Source organism: Falco naumanni, chromosome 8 (assembly GCF_017639655.2).
Source record: "Falco naumanni isolate bFalNau1 chromosome 8, bFalNau1.pat, whole genome shotgun sequence".
Lineage (NCBI taxonomy): Eukaryota > Metazoa > Chordata > Aves > Falconiformes > Falconidae > Falco > Falco naumanni.
In genome coordinates, this window is record NC_054061.1 from 38,362,453 (window position 1) to 38,381,204 (window position 18,752).

General features: G+C 36.5%; 1 protein-coding gene across 1 annotated transcript in view; it reads left to right on the forward strand.

Annotated features, from left to right (window-relative positions):
• Positions 1-18,176, forward strand: part of XRCC5 (X-ray repair cross complementing 5) — a 53,863-nt gene extending 35,687 nt beyond the window's left edge. Inside the window, exons 16-21 of the mRNA XM_040605206.1 lie at positions 868-937; positions 8,132-8,241; positions 8,768-8,864; positions 10,854-10,921; positions 15,780-15,851; positions 16,640-18,176. Coding sequence (XP_040461140.1) covers positions 868-937; positions 8,132-8,241; positions 8,768-8,864; positions 10,854-10,921; positions 15,780-15,851; positions 16,640-16,654 — 432 coding nt within the window. The 3' untranslated portion in view covers positions 16,655-18,176. The remainder of the gene's footprint in view (positions 1-867; positions 938-8,131; positions 8,242-8,767; positions 8,865-10,853; positions 10,922-15,779; positions 15,852-16,639) is intronic.
• The last annotated feature ends 576 nt before the right edge of the window (positions 18,177-18,752 follow it).

The following is an 18,752-nucleotide window of genomic DNA, read 5'->3' on the forward strand; positions in this document are numbered from 1 at the left end:
GTTTTCAAATGTGCTATCCTTTAAGGTTGGGTTTTAAAATGCGTGATTGAGATTTTTCAAAATATTTAAAATCTGAAAAGATTTAAATATTCTGTACTCCTAATATATATTTCTGAGATTTCCTGAAAAGTAGCATTGCCAAATTTAGAAGAAGCATGAAGAGACCACCAAGCAAGCTTATTGAAATATCTATGAATTATTTTGACAGCAAAGCATAAAAATTTTAGATAAACTTAGGAAAATCTTGATTTCTGAAAGGGAATTTTAAACAGTGTAATTTTTTTTTCTTAAGTTATTGCATCTGTTTTTCAGTAAGTGTTTGTTTATTTTTGACCTGGCTTTAGTTCTTTTGTAAGGTTTCTGCACTTCAGTGCCCATTTAGAGGTTCAGCTTTAAGATGTCAGACTGAGCCAGTAAGGGTGGATGACTTGAGCGTACGCTTTTAATTTTGAGCTTCCTATTGGAGTGGCAAACCAATGATTCTGTACCCGCGTGCCTGGGAGCTCCCATTCCTCATTGTGTCTGTCAAGATTAGTGAGAGGTCTGTGCCACAGAAAGTCTCCAAGCTGAGCTAGCAGGTGACCTGAACTACTGTGCTTCTGACCTCTAAACCCCAGAGAACATGGTCGGCTTATAGCAGTGCAGCGCAGTAAGTGTGAGTTCATCTTGCTCATGTCATATCTAAGCCTTGCTAGGAGTACTGTGTGTTACACATTGTAAGAGTTGCATTTTACGAGTCTGCATGCAGAGAAGTGTAGAGCTTCTGTTTCCGTATTAAAATAAACAAATGTAAAGGTTCTTGTTGCCTCACAAGAAGAAAAATTTGGATATTGGCAGGCAGTTGTATCATTTTTTGATCTTTTGTAGGTTGGCAGTGTCAAGCCAGCAGAAGATTTCCGAATTCTGGTGAGGCAGAAAAATGCTAACTTTGAAGACGGTAAATGACTTTTATCTATCTTAATAATGTTTAGTAGCATCTTCAGGGTTCAGTAGGTGCAATCCATTTGTCTAAACCTAAGTTTCTAATGCTATGTGAGATGCTCTGAATCTGTTCTCGGCATGCAGCAGGGCAGGGTTTTGATACAGAGGTGAGGAAGAATATGAAGCACATGTCAGCTACTGACTTGCATGCCCTAAGTCTGAAAATGCAATGGAATTATCATTTGTTTGTGTGGTATTTCCCTACTGGAATAGCTATACAGAGGTGTATGTAATCTAAAGGTGTCTTGAAAGAATGCATAATGTGGGTGGGGTCCATTTTCCTTTTAAAGGGTGATTTGAAGGTTGTGGCAAGATAAATCTTGCCTGCTGAATAGCATTTATTTTCAAAGAGAAAGATTTGTAGAGGTGCTGAAGTGAGGAGCTAGGTGTTTCAACAAGGCCTGTGGTTCTTTTGGACATTGTTTGAGGAGGCAGTTTGATTTGTGATAGACTGTTAAAGCCTACATAGCTGTTTTTCTCCAGAATTTCTAGACCTATAAACCAGCTAGCCAGCTTTTTACATGGATTTGCATTAGATCCAGAAGAAATTGTTAATTGAAAAAATATTTAGAATTGTTTTCTCAAATCTCAGATATATTAAGATGCAGTAAAAAAGCATTGTACAATGTATTAGAATACAGAAACTGTGAAACAGTTGACTACTTTGTCATGGTAATTAATTTTATCATGTTGGAAAACTTTAAGGCAGAAGTAAGTCTAGTGATTACCCTTGAAGATGGTTTAACTAAAGAATGGTTAAATATCTTCACTTGTGCTGGATAACTGCACTACATATTCAGATGGCTTCTGAAATTTTGAGCAATCCGCTTTTATTTTATGTGTGATCTGCTCTGTAATTATAAGGTGTAGTTAGAATGTAGTGCAGTCACCCATTTAAAGGAGAGATAGAAGCCAATATAAACAAAACCATGCTCTGCATACTATTTTTTTCCTCTGCATGATCTCTTTTTTGCTTTAGAGCCTTTTAGGTACCTTAATGCATAAAACATTACAGACATGTTTTTAATGGCTTGCTGTATTGCATTCTGGTTATGTAAATAGTAAACTCTGCCCTAAAACTATTCAGTGGTTCTAAGGATATATTTTTTTTATATAATTTTATATCATATTTAAAGATGAGACTTTTTTTTTTTTTTTTCCCCTCTGCTAGAACATGTGAATTGTGAAACGTCTTTGCAGGAAAGAATGATCTGTGGCATTCAGATAGTTTATTGAGAAAAAAATCAGATTTTGTGTGTCAGGATACAGGTAGGAGAACTACTAGGTTGCATCCTGGTTTCCTTCTTTCTTGTAGAAAAGGAGCATTCAGCGTAGTCTCCCAAACTGAATAGTCTACACTCTCATTTTAAAACAAAATAGCAAGAGATTCCCTCCATAGGAAGGAGAAGGACCTTACAGCTGTTTGATTGAGTCTGTTTTTTCTGGGTAGATAGAGAAGTTGTAGGATTAAGGACAGTTGTACTTTAAATACTGACAGTACAGTGGCTTTTTAATTAAGCTGCAGGTTAATGGCACGCATCCTCTTCAGTCTTCAGCAAGTGTATCACCAAAATTATGAAGTTATCAAGACCAAAGTATGACAAGGGGAATTTTTTTTAACAGCTTGTAGGAAGTCCTGATGGTATATTAATTGTTGAAAATGAGTACCGATGGATCTCCTGCAGGTGGCTGTGATGGGATTTGATGATGATTAGGGTTTGTGCCATTCGTAGGAGAAACCTAAGTGCAAGTTAGCCCATGTCTGATGCTGCATCCCACAGCAGACTAGAGGAGGAGAAACGATGCACTTGCTGTTACTGAGAACTGGGTCACTAATGTGTAAATACGTATTTTTATAAAATCTTATAAAGTTAAGATACTTATAAAGTTTCAAATTGGTAAGGGTCTTAGGGATACATTTTCTGAGACTGGAAGCTCAGTTCCTGAAACAGTAGTCAACTTTGGTTTTAATTGACATCTGTGTAGTTTATGTCAGTAAAGACCCACTTACGGCTTACGTGATGAGTTGTGTGCGGTGGTGTCAGCTTACTGGCTAGTGTTGGTTGCTCTTGTAACTAGTATTGTGTTTCCTCTCCAGATATCTTTGCTTTGTTATTTGTGTTCATGGCCAGATAGATGTCATTTTATGCAGGTCTTATTTTGAGCTGGTTACAAGTGCACAGTCATCACAAAGGGCAGTCTTCTGATAACAGCTTCTGACGTTTTTGTCGATGAATGCAAATAAAATAGATTAGTTTGCCTGAGTAGAATCTGTTACTTCCAAGGGTGTGCAATGAGTTTCTTCATTCCTGTGGCTGCAAGGAAGATTCTCAAACGCAGTGAGTGCTCGCCACCTTTGTAATGCCAAAGGAGTGGCCACGTGGCTATCAGTGGATCCTGTTAGACTATTTACAGATTTCCATCCATTTCTGCATTTCTGGAGAGCAGGTGTCTGATATGGTGTATTTTCATAGGCTTCTGTAGAAGATAGGGTGTCTTAATGAGGAGTAAAAAAAGGTCTTGACACACGCATAGTATTTTCTTTCGTTTACAATTTTTCTGTGTGAGTTTATAGGCCAGATGTCATTGCATCTTACAGGACTCCTATCTGAAAACATGATGCCTGAAGTCCTGTAGTTGAAAGAGCTTTTTTTTTATTTTACTGATTGTAAACAAAGAGAGACATATGCAATGACAACTGTACAGTTTATGGACATAAGAAAAAATGTCCAGAGACAAATTGTGCCATACTGTCATTTTTATATTTATAGCAAACTTGTTAATATTTTTATTCCTAGGCATTTCTAGAAAAGTAAAATTAAGAGAGTTAGTAATTACATGTGTAGATTTTAGTAAATATTCCATTGTTCCTGAGGTGCCACGCTTTTGCCATGGCATGTAGATAGCTTCTTAAGTAACATGTAAAATACTGTTTTTGCACTGGATGCTTTGTACAGGTAGAAGAATGGTGTCATAAAAGAATGCTGCATAAGGGATTTGCAGGGAGAATTTATTAAGCAGTTGCAACAAGAATGATATTTTGTTGCAAGATTTTCTGTAGAAATGTGTCTAGTTAACTACCTTTCTAGACCTAAGATAATTTTTTTATAAAAATAGTATTTACTTTCAGGTTTTGTTGGCATATGTCTTTGCAGTTTGCCTGCATTTTTATCTTACTGGATGTTTTTGTGTGTTTTGGGGACTATTCATGCTCTACTGATAGACAGGCCAAATGCAATGACTGGTTTGATGAAAATGATTCAGTCATTAGAAGAGTATTTGCAAACCAAATACTTGAGTATATAAAAACACTTTGAAGTTTTCTGTACGTCTGCTTTACAGAGAAGATGAAGCCAGATTAGTCTTTGAAGGGCATAGTGATTGGGTGAGATGCAAAGCTCTGAGTTGCAGCAAACAGAATTCAAATTAAATGTATAGGGAGAAAAGAAAAAAGAACTCACAGTGGTGGTAGTCAAGTACGGAAAGGGGCGCAGAGAACTTGGAGGCTCTCCATCTTTGGAGCTACTCAGAACTGAAGTCTGTGGAACACTGACCCAGCTGATCCTCAACAAACCTGCTTTGAGGGGGAATTTGGTCCATATGTCCTTCAGACATCCAGCCTAAATCATTCTGATCCATACCTGTAGGCTATTTAGAGAGACTGTTTCAAAATTGAACAGCACCTCATAGGACACTGGAGTAGTTCAGCAGCTCTTGATGTTAAAATGCTTATTTCTTGGCTTAAGGGAAAAGGAAGTCCTTAAAAATTAGGACAATTTTCAGCTTAGAATCTCTTTGTTTAGTTACAAAAATATGATATTTACAGAGAAGTAGCTAAAAATTAATTATCAAGTAGTTTAACTGATTTGTCAGTTACTCTGACTTTAAGCACTGTCCACGAATACAAATCGTTAACACCACCAGTGGATAAATCAAAAGATTGACAACAACAGGAGTCTTCCATCTACAGAATGATTTTTTTTAACCTGATTAATTTTTTTAGGGTGGAAAAAAAATTCCCCAAATAATTGAACTTGGACTATAATACAGTTTTATCTATTATTATTCTGTGATCTTGTTGGCATAGTAATCAAGACTAAGGACTGAACTGAAAAAATATGAAAACGTAACTACACTTTTGTACTGAAACTATTCAGAGATAACAAGTGAATATAATTGCTCATGGCATATTTCACAAGAAGTAACAGCACTGGTGAATGTATTTTAGTGTAGCAAATATATCTGAATGCCAGTGGCGAAGAGATTAAATTCTGTTAGAACTAAAAGATCTTCTGTTCAAAGATAATTATTATTTTTTTTTGTGTGTAGTTCTCCAGCCTTTAATCACTATATTTGTTATCTGACCAATCAGGTACAGTAGAAGGAGGAAGCAGAAGATTAAAATTACTTGCAATGTTCTGCAGAATGAGGTGGTTATTAGTGCTGGAATTACAGTTTATGCAAAACGTAGAAGTTTGTTAGTTCACTTCCTTCAGTATGTGTGTAGGATGAGGGAAGTTGGGAGGAAAAAAAAAAACCACCTTGTTACACAGTAGTGGCCTGAGTAGGTTGTCAGTTTGTAACTCTAGGACGTGTTCTTCAAAACCTCAGTGCCTGAGATTTGTCTGGGACACGTCAGAGTTAATGCTTATATCCACAGCTTAGTTAAATAGACGTCTTTATGCAGAACATCCCTTTCTCTAAACCCGGGGACACCTATTTTTTGCAGCACACGAACCCAAAGATTCACATTAATGAAAAGGCGATGACAGGCAGCAGGAAATCAACAAAGTTCTCAGACCTGGGAGTGTAAAGGAGCAGAGTCCACTACGGAGAACTCCTTGTTATAATCCTTATCCACAGTCTTTCGTATTGTCTTTTGCCCCCTGAAGTAATTCAGTAGTCTAATTGGAACACAGGAATTTTATCTATTTTAGATCCATCAGTCATAGGCCTGTCATTTAAGGGAAACCCAGTGGACAGACCCAACTTTAGCCAAGCTGTTTCAAGATGTTAGAAGAATCTGGTGTAAAATACTGTTGCTGTGTAACCTGTTTCCTGCGTATATTATGGTTTTTCAGTGCCTAGTAAGACATTATAGGGTTTTTTTTGGTTCCTTACAACGGATTTGAAAAGGAGGCAGCCCACAGTCAGTAGAAGGAAAAAGACTTCTGATGCCTGCCAGTGCAATCAAATGGAAAGGGATTTTTTAAAAAAAAAATAAATGCAAAAGAAGTAGAGTGTCTGATAATTTCAAGCAGTATGCTGGAATCATTCTGACAATAGACTTTTATTGCACAGTCAGAGTGCCTGGGGTTTTAATTTAACACATCAATGAAAAGGCAGCATTAAAAAAAACCCACCACCACCACTGAAAATACCAGCAGGACTTGCTTTTATTAGTGCAATTCGTAAGAAATTAGAACATTTAATGAGAAAATTGTTAACCATGAAAAAAATGGACTGACTTAACTTGGAGAGCTTACGTAGTGAGACTTCAATTTAGTTTGTCAGCTACTGGTAAAATAAATGAAAAGTGAGCTGATCGCCTCTGGAGCAATAGGCATTTTATCACACTTTCTTGTGTGATAGCTGCTTTGGACAGAACCATTATCAGTCTCCCTTTTCTAGAAACTCTGTAGTCAAAAGCTATTGGGAGAATATCAAATATGTCTTGTTTCACTCTTTTCAGAGATGCTGTCCTTCAGATTCAGTTCAATTAGGAATTTTATAGAACATAAATGTAACAGCTAGCGCTGTGTGTGCTTACAGTGAGCAGAGTGCAATACAGTATTTAAAAAATACCTGCTTCTTGGTGTGTTTACTTGTCCTTGTCTCTTCCATCAGTCTGGAAGATGATGTTCTGTGTGGATGTTTCCATGGCTAGAATACTTGCAGTGACATCTATGCCCATAACATCTGAACGTAAGAAGGGCTATAGGTCAGGCTAAAGGTTCAGCCAATCCAGTGACCTGTCTTTAACAGTGCAAGAACACGACAGGCATATGCCGTGACTTGGCCAGGATGCTTTCCTGCATTTTCTTCCTCAATAGCAACATCATCTTTGATCTCTCTTGATAGAGTTCTTCTTTTAAGAGTTCTAAGAATTGGTTCAAGCATTTCTTTTTAAGCTGTTAAAACTGTAGCATCCCCCAGATGGTAAAGAGGTTAACTGGTTTGTTTGGGGAGGGACTTTTTGTTTGTTTGTTTGTTTGTCCTTAACCCAACTTTTTGCTCTTGTTTTGAGAGAGGCAGTGGACTATCGCTCCCTGTTCATCCTTTTTCACAGTGCTTCTGATTTATAGATCACTGTTGTATCCTCCTCACATTTGTCTTTTCCCAGGCTGAGGTATCTGCCAGAGGGTTAAATCAGACAGTTCGACATCTGTAATTAAAAATGAAGAAAATAAAGTACTAAAATCCAGCAGAATTTAATTGGGCTTGCAGAGCTCTTGGTGACAGTTTTGCTTGTCACTTTTGCAGCGTTTTGCATCTACCTGCCTTTTAGGAGCTCAACAGTAAGGATGAAACTGGTGTTCCCTTCTTTTTGGTGGGAGTCTCGTTGTTTGCCTCTGCTTTTCTCTGTCAGGCATGCACAGTTTATAATACTTCTTTCCATAATCATAAACAGCATTGCCTTAATGAAAAATCATCAAACTACCTGTATGGAGACAAGATATACTCAATAACAAGGTAGTATTTTAACTGCAGTCACCCTACAGATATTTTGACATTGTTACACCTTCGTTATAAATTTAACTCTTTTGTTGAAATATGCACCTATTTCAAAGGATGTTTAGGGGATATGCTTGCGTTGTAGAACAATAACCACCCTCAGCTTTAGCATCCCAATCCCCAATATTCTAGTTTTACTTTCTATCAAACACTTTTTATCTATGTCTTGGCTTTCAGGGAAAGACTTTTGCCTTGGCCAGGCTTGGGTTTCTTCCTAGTAGATCTAGCTTTTCCAGAGAGGCTGAAGTAGTTGTCAGTAGCTTAGATAACAGTTATCAACTTGAGTAGCTTGAGGCGGTATGGGTATGATTAACTCTTTAGATGCCTGTGGAATAGAAAAAGAGGAATGTAAAGGGAAAATATTTTTTTGCCTTGAAGGTGTGCATTCTTTGATTTATTTCTCCTGGTCTTTCAGTGAGTCAACAGTTGATAAACCGCATTGATCAGTTCCTGGAAAATAAAGGTTCACAGTACTACATGAAAGGGATCAATTGTATCAGAGTTTTCCGAGAGGAGGCCATGAAGGTAATGTTACTATGTGAAAACTCTCATCTCTTTCACCTTGAAGACATGATGGGCCTGTTTGCTGTATTAGAAACTTGATAATTTATTGCTACATCAAAAGGAATCGATTCATAGATTAAAATCGGTTATATTATTTGAAAATTTAGAAATATATTTGCATTTTATGTTTCTTTATTCTTACTGGAATGGGGACTAGCTTCTCTGATATTATTTGCTGCTGTTTGTTTTCTTTTAAACATAAACCCAGAAGGCCTGTGATGTGATGCTTTTAAAATAAAATGAAGCGATCCTACGAATGTCTTCTTCAATAAAGCTAGTTACAAGAAAGCCTGCCTAGCTTTCTGAAAGGCAGTTTTTGTGGCTTATCTTTCATTTGAACTCTTGGTTTTATTAGAGATAAAACCAAAAATCAGTAGTGATTTTTGTGTTCAGCATAACGTTAGATAATTTCATAAAGAACTAAATTTGCGCTAAAGTGCCCTTTAGCATTTTTAATATTGTTTGTCATTGCTGTTATTTTTTTCAGCTGTCTAAGGTGAAGTGCTTTAATGATTTTCTGCAAGCTCTTAAATCAAAGGTGGAAGATAAATCCTTAGCTGATTTCTGGGAGATCATGATACAAGGTAGGATGGCATTTTTAAAAAAAGTATCTCTGTTTGTACTATCCATTGTAGAAGAGAAAACTTTGTTAGCAGTGGGATGCTTAAATTAACCTGAGCAGCATTTTGATATGGTTCATTCCTTCAGCCTGTTTAAAAAAAAAAAAAAAAAGGGGGGGGGGGGGGGGGGGGAGGAAAAAAATTCACATTGTAACTTCCTTTTTTGCACTAATAGTTTCATATCAGCAATATTCATAATGGTGTGCCAAGTGTTGTTGAAATGGTAACGTAATTGTGGAAGAAGAGACACAAATTAAAGGGCAAGGAGAAGAAGATACAATTTCGGATGAATTTCAAAATAAATGGAGAAAACTCATGCAGCAGAGATATAAAAAGAGTCTTCCAAATTTAGCTTTAAAAAAGGCATAGATCCATTGAAATACATCACTGATCATTTTGTATTTAAGCAACCTGAAGGACAGAATATGTGGTAATATCACACCTACCTATGATTAAACTGGGAGATACATGGCAGTGCAATTTTAAAAGACATTCAGAGACTACGCAAGTGATAAATAAAGAAACATTTTCACAAATATGAAACATGGTGGAGTAAAAAAATCTTTTATGTCATGCTCTTGTTTTTTATTGGAACTAGTGCTAAGAAAATCTGTTAAATGCCCAGCTGTGTTCCTTAGGGGACGATATGCTTTTGTATAGCACCTTTCAATGTGACAAACTTCAGACGCTCTGTAATGTCTACTTTGTCCAAATTTCAAAATACAAGATGGGAATTTGTTTAGCAACGCAAAACAACAGCACAAGACAACACTGAAAGAATATTATATTCAGTTGGTATTGTAGTGGACCTTCTCTGAAGAAATTTGAAAAAAGAAACAAACTTTGAAAGTTGGAAACTTGGGTCTTCCAAAGCAATGCTGGAATAACTTTTGATTGCTATAAACCAGAGTTTTTGACAAACTGGACTATGTTTTTTGGGAAAAAAAATTACAAATACAGAGGTGGTTTACAAATAGATTATTTTCTTGTGAGAAGATGATAAAATCATGGTGCTTTATGCATAATCTAACTGCTCTCACTAGGTAGCTGAAATGGCTTTTCGCTTGCTGCTACCAAAAGCAGTTCTGTTTCCCTTGCTTCTTGCCACGTGACTCACCGCCTCTTTTCTACCAAATGCGGCATGCATTGGGCCTTTTCATGAGCAACTGCAATCACCAAAGGAGGATGGATGTGAGTTAGTGGCTTAGGAACAAGGCAGATCTATTTGACAAGTTCACTTGCCTTATGAAACCCTGCCACGTAGTTCTCTGGGCACATTAAGGTGACATTACACTTCTGCTGCTACTGAAACGTTTAATCAAACTACTGTTCTTTGCTCTCACACCCACAACTTCTTTATTCAGGCACAAGCATTTGTGTAGCCAGGTGATGAACTGGACTAGAAAACAATTGTGGTAAAAAGTAACTGAGTTTTTTTAATATTTTTTTTGGGGGGGGGGGGAGGGTCATTGCCAAGGATGGTGGTGTTGCCACAACCAAGGAGAAAAGTCAGGGCAGGACCAGCAATTTTGGTAGTCAGAGTGTAGATAATCACAGCATAAGTGTTTGTATGTTAGGAGTTAATTTTTCTAAGGACCTAAGAGCATGCTGTGAATGACTAGAAGTGTAATTTCTGTTAGATTTTCAGCATTTCATCTGTGATTTAGGATTTCAGTGTCTCATTAGTTTGATTGTCATAATATTAGCAGTTTCCTAAATGGATACTTCCAGAAGCTCATGAATATGCTCATTAATTTATTTTTATATCATAGTTTATATCATAGTTGACTCATTTATGCAAGTCACATTTTCCTTTTGAGCAATATTTTTTTTATTTTTGCTGGTGATGATGGCACATTCAGAAGTTGGAATTTGGAAGACTTAATTTCTAACATTAAGTGAATTTTTTGAAAGCCTTCTAATGATATTTTTGTATCTCTCATATATTTCTAGACAGAATTTCTTTGATCACTAAAGATGAAGCAGAGGAAAGTTCGGTGACTACTGAAGAGGCTGAAAAGGTATCATTTTTTAATGAACATCTATGTGTATAGAGCCTTTGCTGTGGAACAGGAGATTCTTTCTTATGTGGGTAAGTCTTTGGGTGAATGAAATAGGATCCATGTGAAGGAAGAAGAGTGTGCTTTTGCCACACAATTTAAATTGCCCCAGTTCAGAGCAAAAATAATTCTCCTAGCATGTGCCACAGCATTTGCTTTAATTTGTCTTTAGAAAGTAGTATGGATTGATATTATTATCTGAAAATATCCTCTATAAAGAATAGTAACTTCAGGAACTTAGGGTAGTGAAACAGCAATAGACTATTTATATACGCAAGATCACTATTCAACCTTCATAGAAAGAACTGTGAACTTACTGTTAGCACACAAGTTCAAAAATCAGAATACTTTTTTTGTCTAAAAGTGTTAACTGTAGCAATATAAAGTTGTTACAACTAGTTTTCACCATACGTGTGATCATATCGGTATTTTCCACTTTATGCAGCTCTTGTGGATTGATGGACATAACAGATTATGCTGGTATTATTATTGGTGAACATATTAGATCCTTTCGGGAAACAAAAGTTTTGGAGTTTGGAGTGTTTGCAGGTATTATTTCTACAGAAATATAACATTTCAGAAACTGCAGTGATGAATGAAGGATGTTACAGTTACAAAGGAGTGACATCTAACAGGCAGAATGGTGCGTTCTGTTTGAAAGAAAGCAGAATTCAGAACTGCTGTCAAAAATTGTATTTGTGTGGACAAGGAAAGATGGGCATTCTTGTATCAAGCTGCTAGCCATGATTTTAAATAGTTTAGGAGAAAGACAGTCCCTGTATTACAGATCCCTGAAGGTAAAACTGCAGCTAAAATCACCAAGTACTTTGCAGAGAAGCAGCTTTTCTAAAACATGCCACATTGGTGTTTTGTTTTTCACAACTTCCAGGCCTTACATTAGCAGTAACTAAAGGGAGTAGAAGTATGTTCTCCATGAATGAATTAATGAGTGGGTAAAGGTTGTATTTTAGAAACGTCTTTTTTCATCTGTAACAATTCACCTCAAGATGAAGAAGGCACAGAAATGTCATGAATGTGAAAAGATAATGAACTAAGATTCCAGAAAGCTAAGTACATGTGCAGAGTATGAGTGACAGAATACGATGTTTTTTCTAGTCACGAAGGACCTACTGGCTATTTCCTATCACATATAATTGTATAGAGCAACTTTTTTCCCGGTGGTGGTTTTAAAGAGTATCAATTTTTATGTATTCCAAATGCTGTGAATTTATCTTGGAAACTTCCTAGGACAATAATTTTCTTAAGAACTTCACTTTTTAGTCTGAAAATACCATTGATGCTCAAAACATGCTAATGCTGTGTGAAATAGCCACCATTCCTTAAGGAAATCTCTCCTAGCCATGAAGACCTTACAGCAAATTATTAAGAAGTCTTAACTGTGAGCTTGTGCTGGCTAAAAAATATTGTACATGCATAGGATTGCAGCACAAAGTATGAAGTGCCAAGGACTAGTTTTATAGTTGCTAAACTAAGCTGGAGCAAAGCATTTGTAGATTGACTGCCAAATTACTTTGCTGTTTAACATCATCTTACAGTCAGCCAGGTGTTGCAATACAAGAAATTATTTTGTGATTGATTGAAGGTCCAACAACAGCCATAACTTCCCTTTAAAACAGGGAAAGAAGATTGCATGAAATCAACTCTGCAACAAACATGACAGTTACCTTAACTTTCAGAATAAATGGGTTGTACTCTTTGCTAACTAGGCAGTTGGCAATCCCACTTATTCACTAGATAACCACCTCTGCACACACTCCCCAGATCCAAAAACAGAACCCTGATTTGCCATTGCCCCTGGAGGGTTTAAATGACTTTTTTACTTAAGAAATGGAAGACTGCATATTTTTGGAGTAATATCTGCAGGGATAGAAAATTTTGTCTTGAGGTTAGGGGGATGATCTAAAATCTAGTCCTCTCTGGTCCAGTTAAACCCTGCCACAGCTTTCCTGTGTCATACAAAGGCAGCATTTTCCTGGGTCTATGGTAGATTGCAAAAATGGTTAATTTGTTTTCTCTACTGAAGGCGATACCCTTCACTAAAGGGTTATATTGGATCTTTTAAAATACCACACAATAGAGTAAGATGCAAGTTTTCTTTACCTCTGTAACAGGTCATGTGCAAGCATGTAGGTCGAGAGACTGGCTGTTACTGTGGTCCTGTGTGATACAAAAGCCTTTTGTACACAGATTGTTAGCTGATAGGAGTTTCAGGACTGTTTTGGATATGAGATTTTGGGTTTATAGGGTTGGCATTTTGAAGGAGAAAGGAGGACTTAAAAGGTTGCTTATTAGAGAGGTAACACGTAAAAATTTTCTTTTCCTTTTTGGTTGAACTAGGTTATCCATGTATATTTTCCTACCACTAAGAAAAATTATTTTAGAAAGGTTGTTTGGTTTTTTCTTTCTGTAATAGTGGAGATACTCTTTTTAGAGCATGAGGATGATAGGTTAAAAGAGCAGAAATGTCAAGTGCTTTTTCTAGTTGCTTTGGGGAAGATAATGGATTTCAGCAGAACTATTATATGTAATTTGCTTTTGCATAAACGTAAAACAAGTTTTGGAAAAAACTCAACTTTAAATGTTCAGCATTCAAATGAAACTTCAGGTTTCGGTTTATTATAAATCTTCATCATACATGTCTTTAGCTTTTAGCTTTCTTTACCTAATTTAGTGTGGGAAAGCTAATTTTGAGAACTGAAAAATGTGCTACTTTCAGAAATCCCACTTTACTCCTTTAACTTTGTAAAATGAAACTTGGTCTGGTACAAAAGGCTTTCAGAGCTGATAATGACTAGCTTTTAGTTTCATAGTATGTGCTTTTATATTACTACTTGTTTGAGAACTTTTCTGGCAAAAAGAGAGACATGCAGCATCTTGAAATTCCAGTTCCTTCAAGTCCTGCCGCCTTCTCTTCACTCCCTCCCCCCTGCTTTTTTTTTGGTTTTTTCCTTCCCCAGCTACAAATCTATATGGTAAGTTGAACTCAGCATGTTGACATGAATAGTGTCTGTGGAGTAAGCTTTCTGCATTTCTCTTGGATGTTGCTGTTTGGGATGTAGGAAAGGTCTGACCTTTGGGTAATGAGACAACTAGGCAGAGGTGGTCTACATCCTCTGTCCTCTGTCCTAACCAAAAGCAATGTATTTGGTTTTCATCCTAGTGGATTTGATATCTGGTATTTACCCACAAATGGGATGCACAAGGTAACTTCTCACTGTTTTATCCCCGTCTAAAGCTGTCGTTATTGCTCTAGAGGAGGATCAGAACATTTTGTTTACGCAAAATAATAGTTAAGATTTTTACACTGCCAAGTATATTGTCTCAAAGATAGGCAGTGCTCTGATAGGGCTCCCAGGGCCTTCTACACAACCTCAGAGGCTGTTACAGTTAAGTCCTCAGGTCAGACAGTAGCTTGCTTTCAGGAGCCAGCTGTTCATACAAAAGAGTTACATAAACTCAAAGTGGGTATTTATAGCCTGTTTAGTGTGGTTATTTTCTAACTAGCTGTTCTCTTTCATCTGCAGTAATGGCAAAGTTGTTTCTGGATTAAAGATGATGGAACTGAAAGTCATGGAATGTGGCTTTTCTTCCTCAGCTTTCGCAGCTGTTTTTTTATCTGGGGCAGGGTTGTTCCTGGCTTTGTATACTTGTTCTGGTGCATGTTAATAAGAAAAAGAAAATTTATAATTTTATGGTAAGGATATCGGTAAAGAGACCATAAATAAAATTGTAGGCAACTGGATGCTTTTTAGGCAAGAGTCAAGTATTTGTTTATGGGTTTTTGTGTTTTTTTTTTTCAACCATTCTAGCTAATTTTTTTTTCCTATTGTGTTAGGGCAAGAGAAGAATAATTCAGAGGTGGTTGTACTCTAGATATTGTCTGTGTGTTTGGTTCTGGTTGTTATAGTATCCGGGCAACTTACCTTGATCTTCTGTTTATGAAAGTCATGTTTTAAGTGACAGGCATATGGTGAGTTGTATCAGCAGCTATGGCAATAGAATTGTACATAATGAATTTTCTATTTTTAAAGACTGGCATTCTAACTATCTTGCGTGTTTGAGGTTTTTTTTTTAAATTCATGTCTTTGTTCATTTGTTAAATGTTAATTGAATTAAATGGGAAACTTCTAAGTTCCACACAGAGCTAGAATGTTGTACTTAAGAAATTCGCTAAACAAACCATTGATCAGCTTACGTATTTAATCACATCAGCGGTGGGGCAGTTTGCTGCCCTTTAGCATTTTGTAGCTACGTAAAATGTTACTTTAAAAATTATCCTTAAGAACATAAAGATGGTTGTCATACTGTAATGGACAAAATTCCATCTATCCCAGAATCTCATGTTTGTCAGTGGACAGTAGCAGATGGGTAGGGAAAAGTGTACAGGCTCAGACTCCGGCCACTGATGTCTCAAGTACTTACTGTGCTTGAGGGTGTTTCTGTGAGCTTAGTAGACTTCAAAGGATTTCTCTTTTATGAACTTTCCCCATCTCCCAATGAGGCTAGGGACTAATGCAGCATCTTTCTTACAACGTATTCTACAGCTTAACCGTATGTTGTCTGAAGAACCATATCCTTTTACCTGTTTTTCAACACACTTCACCATAAAATCCTTTAAAAGCAAGTCTTACAAAATTTCCTGTAGTTTAAGATGATTTTGGAGGGTGAAAACCAGGACAACCTTCCTTCATAATTTTTAATTGAAGGTAGTTTTGTTTTGATATAGGAAGGAGACATTCTGTTAACATTAAGGGTCTGAGTTTTGTCAGTATCATACAGATATCTTTTGTATTTTCAGTTCTTGGCTCCAAAAGAAAAGAAAAATGAAACTCTGCCTCCCACAGATGATGGTGGTGATGTTGATGATTTGGTGAGTACCATGAAGAGATGATGTGGCTTTAGAATTAAACTGTAACTGAAAGGTGCAGTGAGAGAGAACACTTCTTAAAGTAGTAGATTAGAGTGCATGGATTAGAAAACACCTAAGGAATTTAATCAGAAAAGAGCCACATGGAATTACTTATTTGCTATTGTAAAACATAAACAGGTGTATAATTTCATAATGGCAAGTTATGGAGTAACATAGGGGTTTATGTAGGGTAAACATGTCCACTAGTGTCAAAAGAGCCAGTGAGGCTGTTAATTTGATAGCAGATTGTTATAATTTACTATAATAGTATTCTCAAAGCTTATAGATCTAGAAGAGCTACTTATGCAGGTTGAAAACTGAAAATAATTTTTAAAAAGGTGTTTTAATCTTCTCAATCCTCTCTATATAGACTTGCTGAAATTCAAGCATTTCAAGAGGATTTTTAATAAATATTTTAGGTATTTTTAACATATTTGAGTCATTACAAATCTGTCTCCAAGGCTTAAGCTGATGGTGTAGACAGTTTTAAAGAAGTTTCAGTTGCAGGCAGATTTCTACTTTCGGACTGTATTTTTTTTAAACCTATAAATTTCATGTATGATTATGTGAAGATGAGAGTTTTAGGTTTGTTTTTATTTCATAGCAGTTTAGTATTAAGTTCTGTGCAGTCCATTTATGTTACGCAATAAAGATTTCCAAATGTGCTTTGCTTTCTGAGCATTAAACACATGTAAGAAATAACTTTAATTCAGTGCTGCTTCTTCCAAATCTGTTTCTACTATTTGCAGCTGGACATGATGTGACTGGGCGGTATATGGTGACTATACAAGCAACATTTTGGAAGAGATCTCCCTATGAGATGGGGCACAAAAGAGGATGCTGATGAGAAGACAGTATATCCGTCTTTATTTTCTTGACTGAGAGTGGAAGTCCCAGAAACATTTCCAATTGGTATAAATGTCATCTGACTTTTGAAAAGTAGAACAAAAGGTCGAAATAATCTGAAGTATTTGTGAAGTAATGCTACCTGTAAGGCATCTCTCTGTTGTTTTTCTTTAGCACACTGAGTCTAGCTTATCCTTGGTATTGCTTTCAGCTAAACACTACTAAATTTAATGAGAATTTCCACTGGCGCCTGAAATTCTTCTTAGATTACCTGGGAAGGAAGACAGAAATGTCAACAGTGAGGTTACCAGGTAATGCTGAATCTTTAGTGGATGTAAATCCATAGCATTATTGTTACAGAAAGGAAAAAGTCTCTATTTTCATGCTCTTTTCCTATTAAAAAATAGAGGGGAAAAAAGCCCACAAAGGCTTATCAGAAAAAAATTCTAGGCCGGGGAGTCACAAAGTAATAATTTGAAATACACAGAAGAATCTAAAGCACACAGCAAAGCCAAGTGTGCTGATCTTGCCATACTGTACCCAAATCTGTAGTTATAGTCATCTCTACTACAGGTTCTCTATGCTGTCAGCTCAACAGCAGCTCAACTCTCTGTCCCCTTCTGTTATACATTTTCCTGTTTCATGTGCTGGGATTTCTGATTTTTTTAGACTTTTAACTAGTACAGTTATTGTAGATACTCCTTATGCTAGAAGGATGAATGAATCAATTATCTGCATTTCATACACTGCACATAACTGCTAACACAGAGCAGAAGAATCCATGAAAGCTGTACTCTGACACCTGGGATAGGTAACTGATAACAGTTAACATTGGTAACCAAAATGGAGTACTGTCTACACAGAACATTCCGAGTAGTCAAATACTGCTTAGAAAGAGATACTCAGATTTGATTAAAGACCTGGAGGGACCCCAATGATACCTTCACAGATACGCTTTTTTGTTACAACCGCATTAATTCCTTTAAAAGCCATTCTTTCACTATTGCAAATGTTTAAACATACTGTGCAAAATGGTATGAAGATCATAAAAAAGAAAAAAAAAATCATGAGCTGTAGTTAAAAAGTGTTTTGGAGTATCTGCACTTCATACTGAACAACAGCTCCTGTGTGGGAAACAGCAATTGCTTCTTGCCCCTACCTCCCTATACAGTGACCTGCTCTCTCCTGTCTTACATCCTATCCTGGCTGAGTTCATGCAGACTTTGAAAAGGGTTTCTCAGATGCAAATGGCAGGGAGTAGGTGATCTTTCCAGACCTTTAGAGCATAGAGAAGATAGTTTTCAGAATTGTAAATAAGAAATATCTGGTCGGTCCATGTTTTTTAATGTCTTTTGAGGCCAGTTAATAGAGTATAACACTGGCTGGGGTTTCTTTTTACATTTTATTGATTTGTTTGATGAATAAAAATTTAAAAATTTGCTTTTGTTGTCTTCAGAACCATGTTTGCTAAAATCAGATGATTAACTACCTATGCAGTACCTAAGAGAAACTATCAAAAGTCCCCTTTCTGGGCATACAATGGAAACACTGAACATGAAAATCCCTCTACACAGAAGCTGAGTGTAATTACTTGTTTAATTCTTTACAAACTCTAAACTTCACAACACCCCAATAAAATTTTTACCGTTTTACAGTGATGATAAGTCTTGGTCAAGACCAGGCAGGATATAGAATTACTTTGCAAATCAAAATGAGCATTAGGACTTTTTGTTTACTGCTTGAAGAAGCAATACTCTCTAAAAATGTGGTCAGCTGGTTCAAAAAAGAAACAATGTAGTTCATGGAGTGTTATTTCATAGATCACCTTGCTACCTGTACAGCGCATTCAGGTTCAGTATGGTTATTGAGGTGCTAGTACTGAAAAAAGGGGAACGGGAATTTATGACTCATCATTAAAACAAGTGAAAGCAAATTCTTAGAAGGCAAGCAAAGTGTCTTTCATTCTGCCCAGCCTTCTGGGTATCAGTCATCAGAAGCTTGTGATATGTCTTACTG